The sequence below is a fragment of the Megalops cyprinoides genome, chromosome 7 (assembly GCF_013368585.1).
Source record: "Megalops cyprinoides isolate fMegCyp1 chromosome 7, fMegCyp1.pri, whole genome shotgun sequence".
NCBI classification, from domain to species: Eukaryota; Metazoa; Chordata; class Actinopteri; order Elopiformes; family Megalopidae; genus Megalops; species Megalops cyprinoides.
This window is the reverse complement of record NC_050589.1, coordinates 39,133,393-39,154,863: the sequence shown is the minus strand read 5'-3', so window position 1 is coordinate 39,154,863 and position 21,471 is coordinate 39,133,393. Positions and strand designations below refer to the sequence as shown.

At 41.0% G+C, this 21,471-nt stretch overlaps 1 protein-coding gene across 1 annotated transcript; it reads left to right on the top strand.

Annotated features, from left to right (window-relative positions):
- The first annotated feature begins 769 nt into the window (after nt 1-769).
- LOC118780855 (integrin beta-7-like) lies at nt 770-19,708 on the top strand. The gene is made up of 15 exons (XM_036533573.1): nt 770-799; nt 5,179-5,248; nt 5,655-5,734; nt 7,634-7,829; nt 9,212-9,382; nt 10,100-10,344; nt 11,683-11,841; nt 12,020-12,115; nt 12,633-12,722; nt 13,348-13,488; nt 13,585-13,775; nt 14,232-14,458; nt 14,552-14,765; nt 17,997-18,193; nt 19,554-19,708. The coding sequence occupies exons 2-15, from the start codon at nt 5,185-5,187 to the stop codon at nt 19,706-19,708; spliced, it is 2,226 nt and encodes a 741-aa protein (XP_036389466.1). The 5' UTR covers nt 770-799; nt 5,179-5,184.
- The last annotated feature ends 1,763 nt before the right edge of the window (nt 19,709-21,471 follow it).

The window sequence follows — 21,471 nt, the reverse complement described above, 5'->3', positions numbered from 1 at the left end:
CATTGCTGGAGGGAGGCAAAGTAACTACTATTTCAAACGAAGATCATGAAGGTGAAAGATGATTCAGATAATTTTGAAGCTATATTTCACATCCTATTAATAAATTTTCCACATTATATTGTCAAACACCTGTATGAACATCCATTCAGTTGGCCAGAAAAAAAAATATTTAAACAATTTTAATACAAGGTGTAAAGAACAAAAATGCATTGTGTATTGGGGCTCAGTCAAAATGAATCTGCTGTAAATTCGTGTGAAATTTGAATTTTTTAAACATTTAAATCGACACACATATGAAAAGACGGGAGGGAGACAGAAAATGATGGAGGTAACCTGTTAGTCTGCTGAAGTAGAGGTCACCAACGGTGCTCTGACATATCGGGCGCGTTTCAGGGAAACCAAGTAGGCTACCCTTGTTATGTCATTTTTCGCTACTTCATAGCTTGTTAAAATCTACAAAGACTGAAGTTTCTGTCTTTTTCAAAAGTGAGAACAAACTTCAGATAGCAGTACGCAAGTCTATGAACGACAAGAATACTAACATTATGACATTTTCGGAAACCAATCTGTGAAAAGGGCATTTGTACATTCAGCACAATAAGGCAATAAATGTTCTGTTAAAAAAAGGCCTCATTCTGCGAATTCGCACTGCCCGTGTTGAGTTTGGAGGGTAGGGGCACATGCAAAACACCACACACCCTTCCTTCGCTTGAAACCGGTCAACCGATGGGTGCACACACAGGCATCACTGGTGCGTTGACGTGAAGCCGGTGGGGAGGCTTGAAGTTTCCAGGGAAATGTGAGTAAATTTGCTGCAACCTGACAATTCGACAACGGCTAATTCTTTCACAGTTTACAGAAGCAAAGAATGAAATTAACTTACGTAGGGTTTAACTTTTTTTTCTTTTTTTTTTTTTGCAAAAACTGCGCTAAAATAGAAGGTAGGAAGGTTTTCCAATATTTATTACCTACACTGCTAGCTAGTGAGCTAGCAAAAAGTGGAGAAACAAATTATTTACACTTTAGACAGTCAACAAATAAAAGGGGAGCAGGCTACTGCATAACTCATTACATTAATACGTAATACTAGTGTGTGTGTTCTGTGGAAAAAGTCTTAGGACTGCTTGTCCTGAAACATTCTCTTCCAGGGCTTTGCAAAACAGAAAATGAACTCGCGACATCGATGCATTTTTCCGATTGACTAGATAATTTTATACTGCTCAGATGTGAGTGGCTACAGTTTAATTGCCCTCCACATTTTAAATGTGACCGTTTACCATTTTAAATGTGACAACGGGACAGATTTCAGGGGTTACCTATACTGTATGATCTCTGTTATGTTCGTTGTAGCCTGAAGCATTAAAGATTGCACTGTATTGTTTGGCTTTATGGTTCAGGTAACAGTACAAGTACAGTATGTACTTCAGAAGAAGCTTTCAGGGCTTTCAGTGGGGTGTTGACCAGTACAGAAGGTTTTCTTGTCCATGTTTCTACGTGTAGAAGCAAAGTGTTCTGTGAAATCCTCGCAAAATTATATCATATTTTAGCCTATAATATTGTAAAGGGCGATAAATAAATACCATATTTTACATTACATTATTGGCATTTAGCAGACGCTCTTATCCAGAGCGACTTGCATCGATTACAGGTTTTTACAATGTTACTAATTTATACAGCTAGATAGTTACTGAGGCAATTGTGGGTTAAGTACCTTACCCAAGGGTATTGTAGCAGTGCCCCAGCAGAGAATCAAACCAGCAACCTTTCAATTATGAATCCTGCTCCTTAACCACTATGCTACACTAATCATAACTACCTTGTCGGTCAAATGTTGTGGTATAATGATATAATCGTAATCCCAGGACTTTACCACTACTTTACAACGAGCTAATGCCGGGTTCAGACTACACGATTTTTTTGTCTTTCACGACGGTCACCATGTCATACAAGGCATTCATAATGCCATAAAATCTTGCCTCGTCTTGGTCGGGACTCGGGAGACTAGCAACACTACAAGTTTGACCCCGACCAACCATCGTTCATGTCCTTGCATGTCGTCGGGGAAGCGGGTCAAGAAAGTGTTAATCATGGCACTACCACGTTGGCTGTATGTACACAGAAGGTCTCGCAGAGGGTTTTGGCAATTGTATACTCTCTCTGGTAAATGAAGACACAAAAATATGTTTTAATATCAGGTGGTTTCACAATCACGATAACTGAAATCAAGAAAACGTTAAATACAGCTCCAGTTCTTTTCATTGACCACCGCCTGAACTGACGTATATGCGTTCAGTTTACATACAAAAGTCACATAGCCCTAGGGCAGGGCTTCTCAAAGTCCAGACCTCGATCCGCATCTGGACCGACCCTGCCCATACCTCGTGTTATGAATACAATAATACGTTGTAAGTGTAACGTTTTCTATTTTGAAATAAATTTTCTATTGATCAATAAATTGTTAGTGACATTGAATATACAATGTAGCTGGAGATCATTCACAGCGATCAGCGATCCGATACAGAATGTGCCTTGTTGTCTCTAGTAGGCCTACACGATTTCTACAACTAATGTAAATGTAGTTGTAAGTTTAACAAATATGATAGTAATACTGATTAGCTACTGTTATTAGGCTACTGTAACTCCATGCAACTGACAGTTAGGCCTACTGTAACACTTTATGTGTACCCACAATAAAAATAATATTACCGACGTTTAAACGCCACATCGCTGTTCGTCGATTATCACATTACAAGACCCGTTCGTCGTTCGGCGTCGTTCTCGATGTTCACATTCGGGCCTGACGCTGGAAATTTGTCGGCTACGACAAAATCGTGTCAAAATCAGTCTGAACCAAATGTAGTCTGAACCCGGCATAACTGTGGGTTGCGATCTGTCGTTTGTGGAAAAAGGTGATTTACTCTCACTGTGAAACGCAGGGATCAGATCTGGGAACGTAGTAGGCTAATAGTGTTTTCTTTGGCTTCATATTATTCGGAACGCACTCTATCAGCTACTTTATTTATATTGCGAGTTAGGCCTGTTGCACAAGCTTATTGCGTAACGAATCTGTACTTCTGAAAGAACGTAGCCTAATTAGGCTACTGTGCCCAGTTCAATCCCCGCTGGGACACTGCTGCTGTACCCTTGGGCAAGGTACTGAACCCACAGTTGCCTCAGTAAATATCCAGCTGTATAAATGGATAACATTGTAAAGAACTGTAACCTATGTAAGTCGCTTTGGATAAAATCGTCTGCCAAATGAATAAATGTAAATAATAGTAATAATAGTAATTTCACTCATAATACGGTATGCACACGTCACTTCCTTATGAAATTGAAGCTTGCTGTAGTTTGGCTCCCGTAAACAGTAGTTTTGTTGTTGTGTGTATTAGCCGTAAATGTGAAGCAAACAGAAAATAGGAATGTGAGCTATCAAACAAGCATGGTTTCGGTGTCAATGTTAATTATAATTACGACCTACTATCCTTGCTAATGAAGCAGGACAAATACAGTTTTGTTTCTGTAATAACTGTTAAAAGTAACCCATTCATCTTAATGAACGCCTCAGCACCTGTGTGGAAAGAGGAAATGAAACTTAACAGAGACAGCCGCGGAGAGAGATGTCCTTGCATGACCGTTCTTTTGTGGTCATGACAATGTCACAGCCCCTGAGTGTAAACATACTGATGTTTAGCGCACACATTTGATCGGCTGAAAATAGAGCTAGCCCTCACACTTGTATGTGCTGCCCTCTTTGACACCCTCAGCTGATTTCCTGTGATTTTCCTTTATTGCTCTGCAGTCATGTGACTGAACTAATTTATTCTACATTTATGTTTGATACACCATTATAAAGAAAATAGCAATCTTTTACATGTAATGTGAAACGGATATCTATTTCTACTGCTATTACATCAAGCTAGACAATTACATCTTGTAATTATGAAAACATATAAGAATGATTGGTGACGTCTGATACTGGGTGGCACTATGCGGGCTGCAAATGAACACACAATGTTTACATGTTAAAGAGTCACTATTTTAACCCATGTCCTCACAGATGGATAGGCAACACATAGTAAGCACACTAGACTCTTTCCCTAGACTCTTGAACATAAAAACTGATGGGTGTTAGCCATGGGCAGTAGTTAATATTCATAGTGAAAATAATTAGAAATGCTTAAACATGGTGCTGCTTGCACATCAAATTACACCTCACAAACCTGTGAGGGGTTCAATCAATCAAGGGGCAAAAAATAAAAAAGGCTTGACCCACTGCCATTGTCATCAAATATTAGAATTACTTTTAAGTTTCCACAGAGCATCTTTATATGTTGTCAATTCAGGTTCCATGTAGTGTACTTTTTACCAGCCGGAAATCTCCAAAAATACAATGGCTTCCCTCAAAAAGAGCAACATATTTGAGTTTTGACCTTTTTGGATTTTTTGAGAACACTTTTATTTGACATGCAACCCTCACTCTTTTGTCCTCTGGAATGCGTCTTTTAAATATTCTCAGATTTTCTTGCACTCAATAAAATTGCTGTCATAAACTAATCATTTAGTATATTTTGTATATTAGGTCTACAGTGGTCAAATTTCATGGTGGGTGGTTAAGGAATATGGCTGCCATTAGGTTTTGATTTTAAATCATTGATTATCAGCATTTTGAAGGGTAGTGCTTCAAAGCCTCCTTAAACATTGGTTGCATTGACCAGAAATATGATAAACATCTTTTCACAAGTTAGATCAAAATGTATTCATTAGAATTTTGAGTTTAACAATATAGGTACAAATATAGGTGTAATTTTATGGCTAAGGTGATCGCTGAAATGGTTCAAATTTAACCAATGTTTGCAGTAATGTAGAGACCCATAGCAAGTGTCATTGTACCAAATCTGGTATCATGTAGTCACATGGTACAGCTGCCATACTGGAGCAATGTTTGTAATTTTTAAAAAACAGTTTGTCAGTATTGGCAGGTGTAGAGTCGTGGATCTTGGTACACGTTTCTTATTGAGGATATGATAACACAGATTTTTTCAAACTGAGTAATAAACATTTATGTAAGGAGACACCAATTATTTTGAATTGAGCAAAGGCCTGTGTGTTTGCTAGCAATTGCAGATTTTCTAGAATCTTATCACTGCTCCTGAGTGTTCTCCTCTTTCTTATCAGCAGACCATGAAAGGGATGTGGCTGATGATAGTTCTGCTGCTTCATTGTGTGGAGCTGAAAGGAATTCTGGGTAGGTTCAAGCTGTGGCACTTTTTCTAATATTTTCTAAAATTGTTCAGCCCAAGAATATATTACAAATACATTTAAATTATATTAATGCAAAGTATAAATATATTGTAACATACTAAAATGGCAATAAATTACATATTTTCAATATATTTACTGAGCTGAAAAATATTATTTTTGGGTAGTTGGAAAAATATAACTTTACAAAATTCTTAACAGCAGATTACAAGGAAATAAAGTGTTTTAATTTGTGTTGCTTTTACTAGTCATTACCCAACCTGAGCTAGGAGGCGACATAATAGTGTGTGGGGCAAACATACAAGAAGCAATGTATTATAGGAATGTAAGGACAGGCATGAGTGGCTGGCAGGTCAAGTCATGAGTATATGTGGATGATTTCTGTTTGGCAGGAGCACATGGGATTTGCTGGTTTAAGACCAGCTGCATAGAGTGTGTGAGGACCCCCGGCTGTGCTTGGTGTGTAAAGAAGGTGAGTTGATTCCAGACTGCGTTTCCACAGATGGCTGACAAGGAAGAGAAAACAGCTACTGTCCAGAATAAAATTTATTCAGATCTAAATATCACATTAAAGTTGCTTAGCAGACATTTTTATCCACAGTAACTTGGAAGATCTTACCATTGTTGTGTGTTATCTGTTTATATAATTGGATGCTTATTGAGGCAGTTTATGTTAAGTACTTTGTCAAACAGCACAACAGCATTGCCCTGCAAGGGAATTGAACCTGCAACCTTTTTGTTCTAAGCCCTGATCCATATCACTACATCATACTACAACTCAAATATCCACAGGCATACCAGATTGAAAAAAGCAAGAAAGTGTATGGTTGAGGTGACATTTCATGGTAATGCACAGTGTGAGGTTCCTTCAACATAGCTCACAGTTGAAGTTCAAAATCTTTCCTTACAAGGTATTCGAACATTTAATTGTTGTGGATCCAACTGCCCTCCTGAACCCCATTCACTTTATATCAGCCAGGCTCATTTGAAGGCTCCAGTGTCCCATGAAATGTCAGAATGTATTGAAAGAGGAAACCCGTTCCTCACTCTTCAGGGTATCTTCACACATGCACTATGACAGCAATTTACTCTTGAGTCTTCCAATTCTGTGGCTGTGAGTCCACTGATGCCTAACGAAACCATGTCATATATCACACAAATCTCATTTAACCAGTGGCGGATTTAGGTATGGGTGACATGGGCAGCCGCCCAGGGCAGCATCTTGCCGGGGGCGGCACGGGGCGCCCGCACAAAAAAATCGGAATGGTGACATTTGTGCGATCAGTTTTCTATCGCTCATTTGCACGTCACGTCAATGATATCATGTCACCGTGTGGGTCAATTAACCTTGTCGGAGTGGGCGCTCTGATTCTAGTTTGTGAGCTAAGCAGGTATACTACCTGGGAAGGTCTTCCACTCAGAAGTACGAGATGGGGAGGGGGGTGGGGGAAGGTTGACCTCAGGTCTCTGCACTGGAAGCCCGAGGTTGGGGGAGCGGGGGAATCTATCAAATAGCGCACCTCTAACTTTGTACAGTACTAATGCAATCAGTAAAATCAGTCACACTACGAAATGCTACCAAAAAAACCACAATTCATTCATAATGTGAATATATAGTTTCATAGACATATTGTTTCATTTTTTTCTGGTTTGTGCGAAATCGTTAAGAATAGTATAAAACCAGTCTGCACACCACCAAGGTGAATTGGTTTAGTCTTTGACTCTTGGTTGATAGTGTTGGGGGATGGGTAATGTATTGATGCTCGAGTGCCAAATCAACACAAATGGATAAGAAAAGGTGTAAGCCCAGTTTAGGAAAAAGAGGAAAGAAGAAGAGGAGAAACATGCAAAAGATAAATGTATGCAGCAATGTCATCTCTTTATGAGTATAATATTATGCATGTAATGAAATAGGCTAGTATAACACTTATGTTTGTTAGCCTGTGTTGCTATGTTGCTTGCGATGCTATTACACATAGGGTGACAATATTCCGTTTTCTGTCCAACTAGCTTACATAACATTGGATGAAATTTCACACAGTTTCATCATGATAATGTGTGTAGCCTGCAGAAAAACGATTGCAACCTAACTAGCACATTATTGATTTGGTTAACTTTCATTGAGGTGACATCATAAAGGTTTGATATATTGAGTCTTTTGGGGTGTCTTATGCCTAAAATTACCCAAGGAGGTTGTATGGTTCATTTGGTTCCTGTTCTGAAACTTGGATAAATTGTGCATAATGACATGTACATTTAATTGTGCAACACATGTATTTAGGATGTCAGACTTATATACTGTATTTCAATGCAAATATAGGGGCACTTCTGAAATATTTTGGACTGAAACACACCCCTACATCTGTCCTAGGATTTCCTGAAGGCAGGTGAACCTAACGAACGACGATGTGACACCACAGAGGCTCTGAGAATAAGAAACTGTTCACTTGAAGAGGTGATAAACCCCCAGCCCACCACAGAAACCATTCGTGACAAGGAGTTCAGGAGCGGCCCAGGGGCTGTGGTGCAGCTGAGGCCACAGAGCCTCCACCTGAAGCTGAGAGTTGGTGAGAACCAGCATCGCCACAATAACTCATACTCTCTTTGCCCCAAACCTGATATCATTGGGAAAACTGGTTCTTTGTGAAAGGACTACTAATTATTAGTTATAACTTAATTTATGAAGGTTGAAAATACCTGTAGTGACTGGATCTGTAGCTCTTCTTTGAGGTTCTGTGATCTGAAGGTCCCTCTATCAGACACCAGAGCTTATTTTGTGAGAAAATGAAACCAATGGAAAGTGTTTGGCTGGACATGCCAAGCATTTGGTAATCAAATGTTTATGGGCCACATGCACTACTTACCTTTTTAAACAAAAACAAAAACTTTATTAAAATCCCGGGGTTCATTATCAAAGGTTTATTGATTTTTCAGAAGAAAAATATTTGCAAGCCCTAATTATTGGTCTAACTCAGTGTTTCCCAAACCTCTCCTGGAGGACCCCTTGTCCTGCATGTTTTAGATCTCTCCCTGCTCCAACACAGCTGATTTAAATGATCAGTTTGTTATTAAGCAGCTTCAGGAGTTCATAACGAGTTGATCATTTGAATCAGCTGTGTTGGAGCAGGGAGAGATCTAAAACATGCAGGACAAGGGGTCCTCCAGGAGAGGTTTGGGAAACGCTGGTCTAACTATTGGTCAAGTGCTGTTTTTTCAGAGAACAGCTCTGCTGCTCTAGGTAACTTAGGAAATTGATTAGAAGTAGATATGTATTCTATATACCAGTAAAATGTCAGGGCTCCGCCCCCTTAAGCCGCGGTGTTTTTGTTTTTCCCCATACCTGTGCTTTTGTTTCCCTTGTGTTCCAGCCCCACCCCACTCCCTGCCTGGTCTACGCCCACCTGATCTCCTCATTACCTGCACCTGCCTGCCTGCTCACCTGCATCCCATTGCCTCATTACCCCAGCCCTATATCTTCCCTGCGTGTCTCTGTCTTGTTGCTAGTTCGTTTCAGTGATTTTTCCTGTCTCGTCCCCGCATTAGTTCCCGTGATTTGTTTGCTGTCTCCATTCCTGCCTGATTCTTGACTTCGTTTTCTGCCTGCCGATTCGGATCTGTTTGACGCCATTCGCCTGCCTGGTTCCTGACTCTGCCCGCCCCGACTACCGATTCTGGATCTGCCCCCGGACTGCTTCCCCGTGTTTTCGAACCCTGCCTGTCCCTGTACCACGAACTGCCTACCAATTCCGATTAAACGCTTGGATCCATATACCCTGTGGTCCGCGTTTGTGTCCCGATCTCAGATCCTGACATAAAAAGACGCAACACAGCACTGTTGATAGAAAGTAATTATATGCTCTCAGATTTTTTTATGCTTTAACTACATTATATAACAGATGTTGTTCCCTCTGTTTTCTGTTTGTTGCCCTTCCAATGCGTTGTTTCTCAGGGGTCCCCCAGACCTTTGAGGTGACATTCAAACGAATAGAGGGCTACCCCATTGACCTGTACTACCTGATGGACTTCTCCTACTCCATGAAGGATGACCTACAGAATGTCAAGAAGCTGGGCCGGCAGATCCTCAACACCCTAAGGAATGTCACTAGCACAGTCAGGATTGGTCAGTACAGAGGTCCAACATCTAGGCAGTTATAGCAACCATAACATAATACTTGGCATTCTATATATCTAGCAAGAGGGTCAGGAGGACAACACTTATGGGGGGCATATCCTGAGCAGTGCCCTTAATGTATTCGTATACTCTTTGTGAAACCACTCTTAAACTGATGGATATCGTATAGGTTTTAACTCTGGAATGGAGAACATGTTGCCTGTCTTCTGTGCTTTCTTTGACTGTGTTAAAGCAGTAATAAATTTTATTACATGCAAATAATATTAGAACCTGGTGTTTTATTTGAAACAACAAACCTAAAGAAATGCAAAGTACATTTTTAAAACAATGATTTATGAATAATTTTAAACCGCATAGGTAAAAGTTACCTACTAGTGTAATTCTTGCTCTTGGCTTGTCATAATCAATAAGAAGCTATATGTTCATCAACTGTTTTATAGCAAAGTGGAACCCTTTTGCTGTTGCTGTTTTTTGGCTGTGCAGAAGGCATTAGATTTTAGTGTGAATTTTGCATTCAAGATGAGGCTGTGAAAGCCACTGGTATAAAAGCAGCTGGTTTTCCCTACCCACATTATCAAACTCAAACCCTACCCCACTCACAACCCCAGTCTCACCACAATTAAATCTGTTCATAAAATCTCTCCCCTCCCTTCATCTGAAGAAAACTGTCTACTGATCCTTTCTCTGCTATTCCCCTACTGAAAGGCTTTGGATCCTTTGTTGACAAAGTGGCCATGCCATACGTGAGCACAGTGAAGACCAAGCTGGCATATCCATGCTCAGCAAGCAGTAATGGCTCCTGTCAGCCCAACTTCACCTTCAAGAATGTGCTTCCACTCACTGAGGATGCTGGAGAGTTTGAAAGGAGAGTCAGCAAGGAGAAAATATCAGCCAATCTGGACCCTCCGGAGTCTGGCTTCGATGCCATGATGCAGGCTACTGTCTGTCAGGTGATTGTGACACTGTAATTGTGACAATAAGTATACTGATGCAGTTATGAGTGCAGTGATTCTAAGGCTGCATCCCAATATGCAATCGAGAACAGAAAGTGAGTGAGTGCATTCATAAGTCACACAAAATCACATAAGTATATATACTGTACCTCAGGATGGAGGGTAAAAGTTGGGAACACATTTGTGGCAGACTCCACTGCCATCATTCCTGTACCATGGCTTGTGGTGGGAAAAGAATGCCTCAAAAAACACATACCTGTACACTACAGATATAACCTGTTTATAATAATATCTGTTTATTAATTGACTGTTAGTCACAATAACACATGTTCACAGTAAAATATAATCATTGACATGTTTTTTCCAAACAAAAGTGGAAAGTTAAATGTTACTGGGTGATACTAGCTGATATTCAAGGAGTGGTAGGGCTTTCTCCTTCCCATTCTGAGCTTTTCAGCTGTAGAGATGGCTGGCTCATGCAGGAGCAGTCTGCTGTGTGGAAAAACACCTGTTACATGTAATTAGCGCACTGCTGCCAAATGATTCAGTTCTTTCTAGTAATGTGAGGTTAATTCAGTGAATTATATCAATATTTTAATGTACTGGTCTAAACCGGTCAATACATTCATAGGAGAAGATGAAAGCAGCATGACTGCTCTCAGTACAGAATTGTGTTGCACTGTGGTCCAATTTATGTAAAATTATTTTAGCTAAACTTCCACTTGCTAAATAAAGATATTGAAGAAGGTTTAAGCATCTAGCCACCATTATAAATGTAAATCATTCTATGTATATAAGCAACCAATGCTGATTAAGCATAATTTGTGTAAAGTTTTTTCATATAAAATAAGGGGCAGCAGCAATGTCAGATTAGTTTACTAATGTGGCCACATGCATTGGCTGATTGCTCTCTCGCTATCTTTGGGCTACCTGGAAGGTTAGCTCTGTTGGCTAAAATACTACCATTTTAGTGTTGGCTAGCTAACTAGGATAGTTTAATCATCTTTGCTATAAAGAAATGTCACTATCACAAAACACCTGATCCTTCAGCATCCCAATGATGCCATGACTATTAATAGTGTACAGTAATAAACTGTTAAGAGCTAGCCAACTTAGTAGCCAGCAAACTTGGTTAGCTTAATGGAGCGTCAAGAAACTTAGCTAATGCGGTAAAATGCATGCTATTTATGAAGAGTTTTCATACAGAAATGTCAAGGCTTTTAAATAAACCTATTCATTAATTTGTGGAAATGCATTATTTCTTTGAAGTTAAAGAAAGACGACACACTCAGAGATCGTGTCTTTCTTTCCCTCTGCCACTCTCTGTGTGTACAGAAGGAGATTGGCTGGGGCCAGGTCTCTCGTATCATAGTTTACACCTCTGACAACTCCTTCCACATGGCTGGAGATGGCAAACTGGGTGGCATCTACCAGCCCAATGATGGGAAGTGTCATCTCAACAGCGAAGGGGTCCATGACAAAGGCACTATTTATGTACGTAACTTTCACCTCCTCCTTTTCCCCTGCTTGGAGCTTTCTCCTATCTGGATTAGGTTCAACAGGATACTGTTATTCAGTGACTGGCTCGCTGGCCTTGGCGTAATGATACCATCATTGCTGTGTGGGACCAGCATCCCCACCTTTGCGTGTAATTAAGGCAAATGTTTTTCAGGACTACCCTTCAGTGGCGCATCTCTCAGAACTCCTCTCAGCAAACAACATTCAGCTTATCTTTGCAGTCACAGAAGAGTTTGTTCCCAATTATGAGGTGAGTGATTGTAGTGTTCACACAAGGTCAGGGAGAGTAGTGTTCCTAGTGAGAGTAACACTTCTAGCTATATGGTAAGGTTGCTCTTACAGTGTCTTTACTGTTCTTCATTTTGTAAGAGTCAGGGGAGATTTGATTGAGGTTTTTATGTTCTTAAAAGGGATAAAGTGTGCTATAGAAATTATTTTGATCTTAATTCTGTCAGCAGAACAAGATGACATTTGTAAAAGGTAAATTTCATGCTGATAGAAGGAAGTATTTTCCTCCCAGGGTGATAAATGCATGGAATAGTTTGCCAGAATTTGTAATGGAAGCACAGACACTCAACGTGTTAAAGACCAGGCTTGACACAGTCCTAGATACACTCTGGAGTATAGGCAAAAAGAGGAGCCAACTCTTATCATTAAACTTCTTGTGTTTTTATGGTCTTTTCTCTCTCACCGAATTGAATGTATTGATTTGCTAGCTAACTGTGTCTGCCTCTGTTTCTGCCTCCTCCACCCAATAATCTCCCAAGGCACTAAGTGAGCTGATACCCCAGTCGGTGGTCGGGGTGCTGAAAGGTGACTCCAGTAACGTGGTCCAGCTCATTTCAGAAGCATATGAGGTGAATGCAGACTCATGGCCGTGAATGTATTACCCACAACCACCTGAACATCAGGGAATTAAAATTACCACCGGTCATGAACTGGTCAAAAGAATGCCACATTCTGCTTTGAGATAAAGTGAAGAAAATGGAAAAGGTCTAAAAAGGGGCCCACTGGAAACAAGGGTCTTCAAAATCAAAAGAAGCAAAATTTCTTGTGTAAGGAAGTGCTTCTTTAGCATTGCTTTTATGGTAGAGAAATCTAAGGTACTCCTTTTCAAATTACTAGATTAGGCAGTATCTGTAGCCATATTCCACATTTGTCACATTTTAGTATAGTCTAATTCACATTCTATATAGAATTAGATTAACTGCCCAAAGGAATATTCACTCACTGTTTGTGTGTCAATAACCACCCTTTACAGTAAATTATGGCTTTCAGCCCACTCTGTCAATGCAGTCAGCAGTTGATAATTTGGCTGATATTCGTTTTTTTTTCCTTTGTTACTATATCTCTGTAGAGTTTTTTCCCCCCAAAAAAAATGTGATTTTGAAGCTTTCTTGACATATGAAACTGCTGTTGGATGTCTGGTTTGGTTTTGAACAGTCACACATGGAATGGTTGTGTTTGTCTGGGCATCTGCAGAACCTGTCCTCCATAATCCTCCTGCAGCACATGCAGGTCCCACCCAGTCTGGAGCTTTCCTACAGCTCCTCATGCAGTGATGGAGTCCACACCCTGGGACAGAAGAGGGGCGAGTGCAACAATGTCAGGATCAATGATCAGGTGCCCCATCCTAGCTTTCGAATGCATGTCTGGGTGGAGACAGTAGGGAGCCTCTGATGACAAGCACACTCCAGAACTGCTCTGATTGGTTCCCAGGTAAACTTCACGGTGACTTTGAGCAGCTCTGCCTGTCTGCCAAAGAAGGAGACGTTTATCATCAAACCACGGGGCATCAACGAGGTGCTGCGTGTGACCGTCGAGACACTGTGTGACTGTGACTGCCAGGACAGAGAGGAACAGTCCTCCTACTGCAGTGGCAATGGGACACTCAGCTGCGGCCTCTGCAGGCAAGTCTGGCCTAGGTCTCTGCCCCTAGGGCTCCAACCCCAAAGTTCCTCCTCCCCAAACTGCCTATCCCCAAGACTCCTCACAAAGCCTCCACCCCCAGAACATTCATGCTAGTGGATGTGAGTCACAGGGACACTTACTCATCATAGTCAAGAAATGACCAGTGGCAGACATCACTGGCTTTTAGATGTATTAGTAACATACTGTGCTAGATCCAGTGTATCAATGTATGGATATGTCTGTACGGTGTGATGTCCAGTAGCAAAAACCCAACATTATTTGTTAAGTGCTATAGCCCACCACAATGATCAATGATATAATGCCCTCTAGTGGTTATATTGCTATAATGCAGGCAAGTTCACCACTGAAGTCAGAAAATACTGGTAGAGTAAAAGCAGGAGTACAGTATGTTGGGGTAAAGTGGTTAAGTAGCATATTGCTTATTTGTGGTCCAGCTGTGATGAAGGGCACATGGGACAGCAGTGCGGGTGCCATCAGCAGCAGGATGGGGACACCACACTGACACTGGAAGCCTTGTGCAGGCAGATGAACAGCTCCCTCGTGTGCAGTGGGCATGGCAGCTGTGATTGTGGGCGCTGTGTGTGCCGGGGACAGTACACAGGCCATTTCTGCCACTGTGACCCCACCAGCTGCAGCCGCCATGGCAACATGATCTGTGGAGGTGAGGGGTGCGTAGGTGGGGGGGTTGGTGGTGTGGTGGAGTGCCGTCAGAGTAGGGGACTGAGGTGTTTTTCCTGTGCATTACTGCCCACAGGTCGGGGGGTGTGCAACTGTGGCATGTGTGAGTGCTATGACCACTTTACTGGCCATGCCTGCGAGTGCTCCACCCTCGTGGATCAATGCCAGACAGGGGACAGAGGGCTGGTGTGCACCCACCATGGGCGCTGCAAGTGCAACCAGTGCCAGTGTGACTCTGGTTTTTACGGTGAACATTGCGGGAAGCTAGAAGCACCCTGTCAAAAGTACCAGTGAGTACTGTCTCGATCTGCTCACTTCAGAGTGAAGCATTGAACCATTCCTACACTATATCAGAATGCAGCTTGTCAATTATTTGTCCTTATCCAGGGTGGTTTCCATTGCATGCTTACATATAATTCATTTAAAGTGCTGGGTTTTCACTGAAGGTTTTTAGCTTACATGCCCTGCTCAACGCATTCAACAGCATTACCCCACCTCGAAATCAAACACTCTATTTACATGTCTGATTACTGAAGCATTACACCCATGTTGCTATCCCTATAATTTCAGTTCTGCTTTCATTCACTGAAAATGAAGATACCTGGAACTGAAACAAAACGGCATTATGCAGTTCTTTAAGGGTTTTGGGGTTTGGGTTTTTCAGAGAATGAGTGGGTATAGAGAAACCTCATAGAGGTTTCTAAATCTGTGAAAACTGCAACCCCTGCTGGAAAACTAAGGAAACTAAAATAACACAGTACAGCATATTTGTATTAATATTACATTATTTATTTGCTCAGAAGAGTAAAAAGCAATATGCTGTTTGCACACTTCGACAAATATTAAGATTCCAGGGCGAATCAGAAGAATTGTATTTTATTAATGTATTTTATTATTAGTCAGGTGAAAAGTGTGATGGCAAAAGTTTTCATCTGTGCCATTGTTCAAGCGACACACAAGGGATTCCAGAAAAGGGATTAGCAAGTAATCAAGATCTGTGACAACAATTTGAAGAAATCCCAAATTTGCAGTTCCAAAAACTGGTCAAAGTAATTCTATTCCAGTATGTATGAAAACTCATCCCTCACAGCTAACCTGTTGTCTTCCAGATTAACTTGAAAACATGGGGTTTCAGCCAATCGCTCTCTTCACTATCATGGTCTGTTCATTTCAAGGAAATCCCATTGAAATACATGCTTACATTGTTCAACAAGGTTTGCACTATGAAAGAATTGTTAGACCTCAAAGATTTGTTCTGTCTCATTCAAAACATCGTCTTTACGACTGTTATCGCTTTTCAACACTGTCAATTGATTATCTCAATGGCCTCCTTCAGCTGCACATTTCTGTTGTCACACATTGTGTATTTTTACTCAGTCCATTGTAGACACTGTAGATTAGATTGCCCTATGATTTTATTAGCGATGCAGAACATGTCGGAAAAGTCACTGTAAGTAGAACCATAGGAAGAGTATGCCATGCATTAAAGCACTATTTGCACATTTTTGTGGTGTTCCCATAAATCCATTGTTATGACTAGGCTTCCCTGGCTCAACAGAACTATGAAAATGGCTGCAAAATAACTAGCTGAACCTAATTGCATGTTGAGTTTGTATAGAAAAGAAACAACCCCAAAAAGTGTCACGAGGCAGTCCTTGTAGTCCGCAGTAGTGGGAGTTGCCAACTCTTGGGATCTTTCAGTCCAGCACGATCATTTAGGCTCTGACAGCCCCTGGTGCCATTGGTGGTTTAAGCAGTTTAGTTTGTTTAATTTAAAATGATGGCATGGTGGCAGTAGGCTTTTGGGAACTGACTGTGAACAGGTGTTTCCGAAAAGCCATCTCGCAAGTCCCAGTTGTAGGGGGAAGTTAGTCTTCCTCACACGGGCAATGCCAATTATGTAGGGACAATGCCTACGATTAGAGAGAGGTACCACTTACGTGTAAGGAATATCCTTACATGAGGTACCAATTATATTGGTGATAATTAAATTAAACACATGAAGGCGCCACACAGAATATGGCATCTACCATAGTGGTTAAAATAAAAGATCAGTCTCAAATTCGTTTTGTATAGTCTCATAAAATATACTAAACTATTAATTTGGAACTTCAATTAATAATTAAATTAATACTCATAATTAAAATTACCACATCAATAGTTAATCAAATCACAATATTATCTATTTAGCTAACTAAACAAATAACACTGATGATTTAACTAAGAGGTGAAGGCATTTGGAATTCTGATCAGCAGAGGTTGGCGATATCACGTGTAATATTACAACAGACAACCTTGGAAAAATAATGCATTTATTGAAATATAAAACCCAAAGTAGTACTGCAATACATTTATGTACAATAAGTGAGGCAAATGTGTATTTGTATGTATTTACACTTGTATGTAGGTTGGAGCGAGTGTCTTGCGCTAGTGTGTATGAGCGCGTCAGAAAGTGTGTGTTCCTTTGTTCTGGGTCGTGCGTGTGCTGCGCATGCATGTGGGCTGCGCGTGGTTGCTGAACACACGTGTTCAAATAGAACAAAGGAACATCCGTGTGGCGGCGAGTTTGAGTTGCTTACGTGCATGTGTGAGCGAACATAACGTCTGTCTGGTACAGGATATGTTCGGACGATTGATAACCGCGGGGTTATTCTGTGCGGATTAAAAGAAGGTACCGGTGGTTAGTCAGACGATACGCATGCAAAGACCCTACGTCTCTGTGTCGTATCTTAACTAACGCTGCGTGGTGAACAGTGTGTGACAAATGAAATTGAATTCATTTTTCAGGATTTCCAGAGGTGATTGGTTGCATTGATGGAACCCATATTCTCATTAAAGCTCCCCCTGGGCCCAATGAGGCAGATTTTGTGAAGAAGAAATCCTTTTGTGGCATTAATGTTGAATCTTTTGTATTTTAACCCTTTCAATGTTAAACATGTATTTCTTATAATTATTTTGAAAGAGACATATGCTATGTCTGCTCCTTTTTTTTGACATGAAACAACATGAAAGTAGTCATTGTGTGCTCTCATAATGGTTTGTTCAAGGATTGAAAAGTAAGAGGCACGTTGTTTTGATTAGGTGTTGGAATCCATGATTAATCATTATGTTGTGATCGACAAGTAATGGCTTATAAAATGCTACCTGAGTGTGCCGGTTTTCAGTTCAACCTGTCCAAGATTCAATTAACTTGATTATTTAAATTTGAAATTTAAATTATTTAAATTTCCAACCTTCATGGAGCCAAAAAATCCTGAATTGTCAAGGTTAGTCAAGTTGGAGTTCAGGTTACGACTTATGATTTCTTAAACCACCTTTTTGGAATATCCACCACCCAATAGGCAAAATAATCATCAGATTGACACAATGGACAAAGCTGGTCCATTAATAGGTATTTTGGGTTGCTGCTGTTGCTACTTCAGTGGTCTCTTTTTAACCATGTAACCATTATGTAACATTACGAGTCACTCATGTCAGTGAACCACTGATGCATGGAACATCGTGTGCACTGTGCTTGCCAGGGACTGCGTGAGGTGCATTGTGTCCAGTGAGGACAGTGGAAACATCTCTCACACCTGTAATGAGACCTGTGGGGCGTTCAAGCTGATCCACTTCCCCGATGCCCAACAGCTGCCCTGTCAGGATGAGAGGGTCTTCTTTGAGGTGAAACTGGACACAGACACTGGCGACATCGTGGTCACCTACAGTGACCACTCCGGTGAGCCTTCCAGCTAACCCCGTTCCAAGACCACTCTCTGCAGCAGTGTGGGAAAGCCAGCGGATGCCTCTCACAAAGAGCAAACAGAAGGAGCACAGCTCAGAAAAAAATAAATCACTTATTTTAAAAATCAATAAACAAAGAAGCAGCCTGAGCACAAAGCCACAGTCAAACTGCTGAAAGTGAGAACCCTGCTCTGCAGTCCCACACTTTTTATTTAACAAGCCTTATTAGGCAGATGAGGCTCATTAACCAATTCTGCCTCTCAAACAGTGACAAAAACAATTTAAAAATGAACAATGTAACAATTAACCTGTTTAAGCCTTTCGCATGTACAGTCACACCGGTGTGATTAGAACACTAGATTGGAAAAATTCTAGCTAACATTAGCTTTGAGGAAACAGCGATTTATCTTTACAAAGTATAGCAAAGTGTAAACCATGCTTAATAATGCTAATGAAAACATAACAAATCATGTAACATAACACACACACTACATAATGTAAAATAAGTCACGTACAAGAGGGCTAAGTGTGCTCCGTTATGGTGAAGTTGAAAATGGAAATTCAAGATCCTTACACATTTAAACAGCTAACAATCAAACTGTTTGGGGGGACAGGTTAAGGTTCTCCTTCACACTTCCTTCCCCCTCTCCTAGTCTCATGTAGTACGAGATATAAGCTTTTGTTTAATGTCCCATAAATGGTCACCAAAAGCAGGTACTGGTGACCCTACCAAGTCTACCAACACACAGGACCACTGCACACCAGGTTTTCCTCCAGCCTGGCAGACTGTCACATCCTGGGGCCAACCATAGCTTTTCCCCATGGCTCTATCCAGCCTGGTTAGGCTTCCAAGCTATTTCTCCTCCAAGGGCTATAGCATGACCCCACAATGATCACTGGCAACTTCCTCTCTAGTCCCATGAATGGCTCGTCTCCTGCTGCACCTGTGACCAGCTCTCCCTCCTGGCCTCACAGGTCAGCCAAGATTCAGTCCCTCTCAGGTCCTTCTCCCCAGTCTGCAATGGCTACTTGATGTTTACGAAAATAAAACAGGGGGAATTAGCGCAATCCTTTTAAACTGTACATGTGAGACTGCTGGAGCAGCAGCTCATCATCACAGGCAGTCTTTATCAAAGAAAGGACTGATTCATGTTTACACTCACACTCTCTCTCTATCTCTCTCTCTCTCTCTCTCTCTCTTTGAAATTGAAATTAAAATTGAACGGACTCTGCTGTGTTAAAGGAGAGTACAGGTGCACTCCAAGGAGATTAAGCAACTTGTACACCCCCCAATCCCACCCTGTCATGTGCTGACCCTGCTCTCTGACTGTCCCCCTCCTCCTGCCCTACCCCAGGCCTGTCTTTTCAGATCATAGTCTTCGCCGGGTGCATGGCTACAGCTATTGTCTCCAGTGGCAGCATCTTCCTGATCATTTACTGGGTGATCCTGCAGGTTCAAAACCAGAGAGAGTACAGACAGTTCCTGGAGAAACAGAAAAATATACAGTGAAATAAGGTAAGAATGGCCACTGTAGCCACCAGCAATAAGCAGGGGATGGTGAGGACTTACCTTTAAACTGATATCTGGCCTGTTTGTAAATGTTTTTTGATTATTAGCTCTCTGCCTCTCCTGTCTCTTGCTCTTGGACCATTTTTTGCACATACTTAGCATTGGACCATGGATCTCAGTGACCTCTTTACCTTATTGCTGTTTTTCATGATTGTTACAGACTTTTAACCCGTTGTTCCAGTAGGCTGCAACCACAATCTCCAACCTCATGTATGCTTCCCACCAAAGCTCCTAGTGTCCACTAGTCCACTGGCTTCAACAAGCATGGAAAGAGGACTGATGTTCAGTGTAGCTGACTGCTCTCACCTTTCGCTACATTCAGCATCACCCCAGTTTGCATCTATGGCAGTGGTTCCTGAACATTAGTGATACCTGCACAACTAGTTAGATGGTATATGAGTGGTATATGCAGCACTCACTTCTTTACTTGGTATTGTAGTTAATACAATCCATTAAAAATGGATTGTATAAATTTCTACTCAGGTTCTACTTATGGTAAAATATAGTATTTCACCGATGCCAGCTGCATAAATGGCTGCCTCCCAATTTAATTTCATTGTGAAAACCTTCCATGAACAGTGGAGCTAGTAAAGCCACTAATCAGTCTGTTCCATGAGGGGGGGAACGTGTGGGCCTTCTTCAGTCTTTTCCAAGAGTAATGAAGTCTGGTGTTATCATCCTAAGATCAATTCTCTCAGTTGCCGACTTACTTGTACACATTAAGCACAGGCTACACACCATGAGTGGAGCTCGATACTGGCTGTGTCATTTGCAGGCAATGGGAACAAACTGGCTTTTCTTGGCTCTCCTCACTGTAGTTCACTCTGGGACCTGGGAAAAACAGTCAGTGGCTATGTGCAAATGTTTCTGTCTTACAAGGGCAGTGGTTGTTGTGGTGAGAGGCATCTAATGTTCAATTGCTGATTTCCAAAAAGGTTTGCAAAAAGGGGAAAAAGCTAAAAATAAATTACTAAATGTCATTTAACTTGTTTGAGCCTGCAAAATGCATAAAAATTATTTTAAGAAACTTCATCAGATTTAACTTTGGGCAGCAGTGTGGTGTAGTGGTAAAGAGCAGGGCTCATAATCAAAAGGATGCTGGTTTGATTTCCCGCTGAGGCACTGCAGATATATCCTTGAGCAAGGTACTTAACCCAGAATTGCCTCTGTAAATATCCAGCTGTATCAATGGATGACATGTGGAAAAAAAACTGTAACCTATGTAAGTTGTTCTGGATAAGAGTGTCTGCCTTAATGTTGCACAGTTGCACACATAACTAACATAACTGAAATTGAAGTGATCAAGTGTCTTTCTGTAGGCACTCTGTACCAAAACTATTTATGTTTTTTTCATTAATTGAGACAGCGATGATGAATGGAGATTAGAAATCCAGTGGCCCTGTACTTGGTAGACCATACTCTTACAGGCTGTTACAGCAGCAAAGTTCTGATGCTTGGCCACTTTTCATTTTCTATATTGACATGCCACAGTGACCGTGCCATTTTATAAACCTACAAAAGGGAACCCTGATTTATTTATGATGTAACATCTGTCAGAAGCTTACCTGTATTTTTCTGTGACAAACTGTTTTACTTGCAAATTACTGAACCTTGAATTTTAATCATTCTGTTGTTAATTCAGTAGATTTATTTGCCAGGGAATTTGAGGTGTTATTGTTTGATTGTTTTGGTTTTATGAATGA

Coding starts and splice junctions, on each gene's coding strand:
- LOC118780855 (XM_036533573.1), top strand. CDS start 5,185: ATGAAAGGGATGTGGCTGATGATAGTTCTGCTGCTTCATTGTGTGGAG. Junction 12,116..12,632: donor AGTTTGTTCCCAATTATGAG/GTGAGTGATTGT, acceptor TAATCTCCCAAG/GCACTAAGTGAGCTGATACC. Junction 12,723..13,347: donor TCATTTCAGAAGCATATGAG/GTGAATGCAGAC, acceptor GGGCATCTGCAG/AACCTGTCCTCCATAATCCT.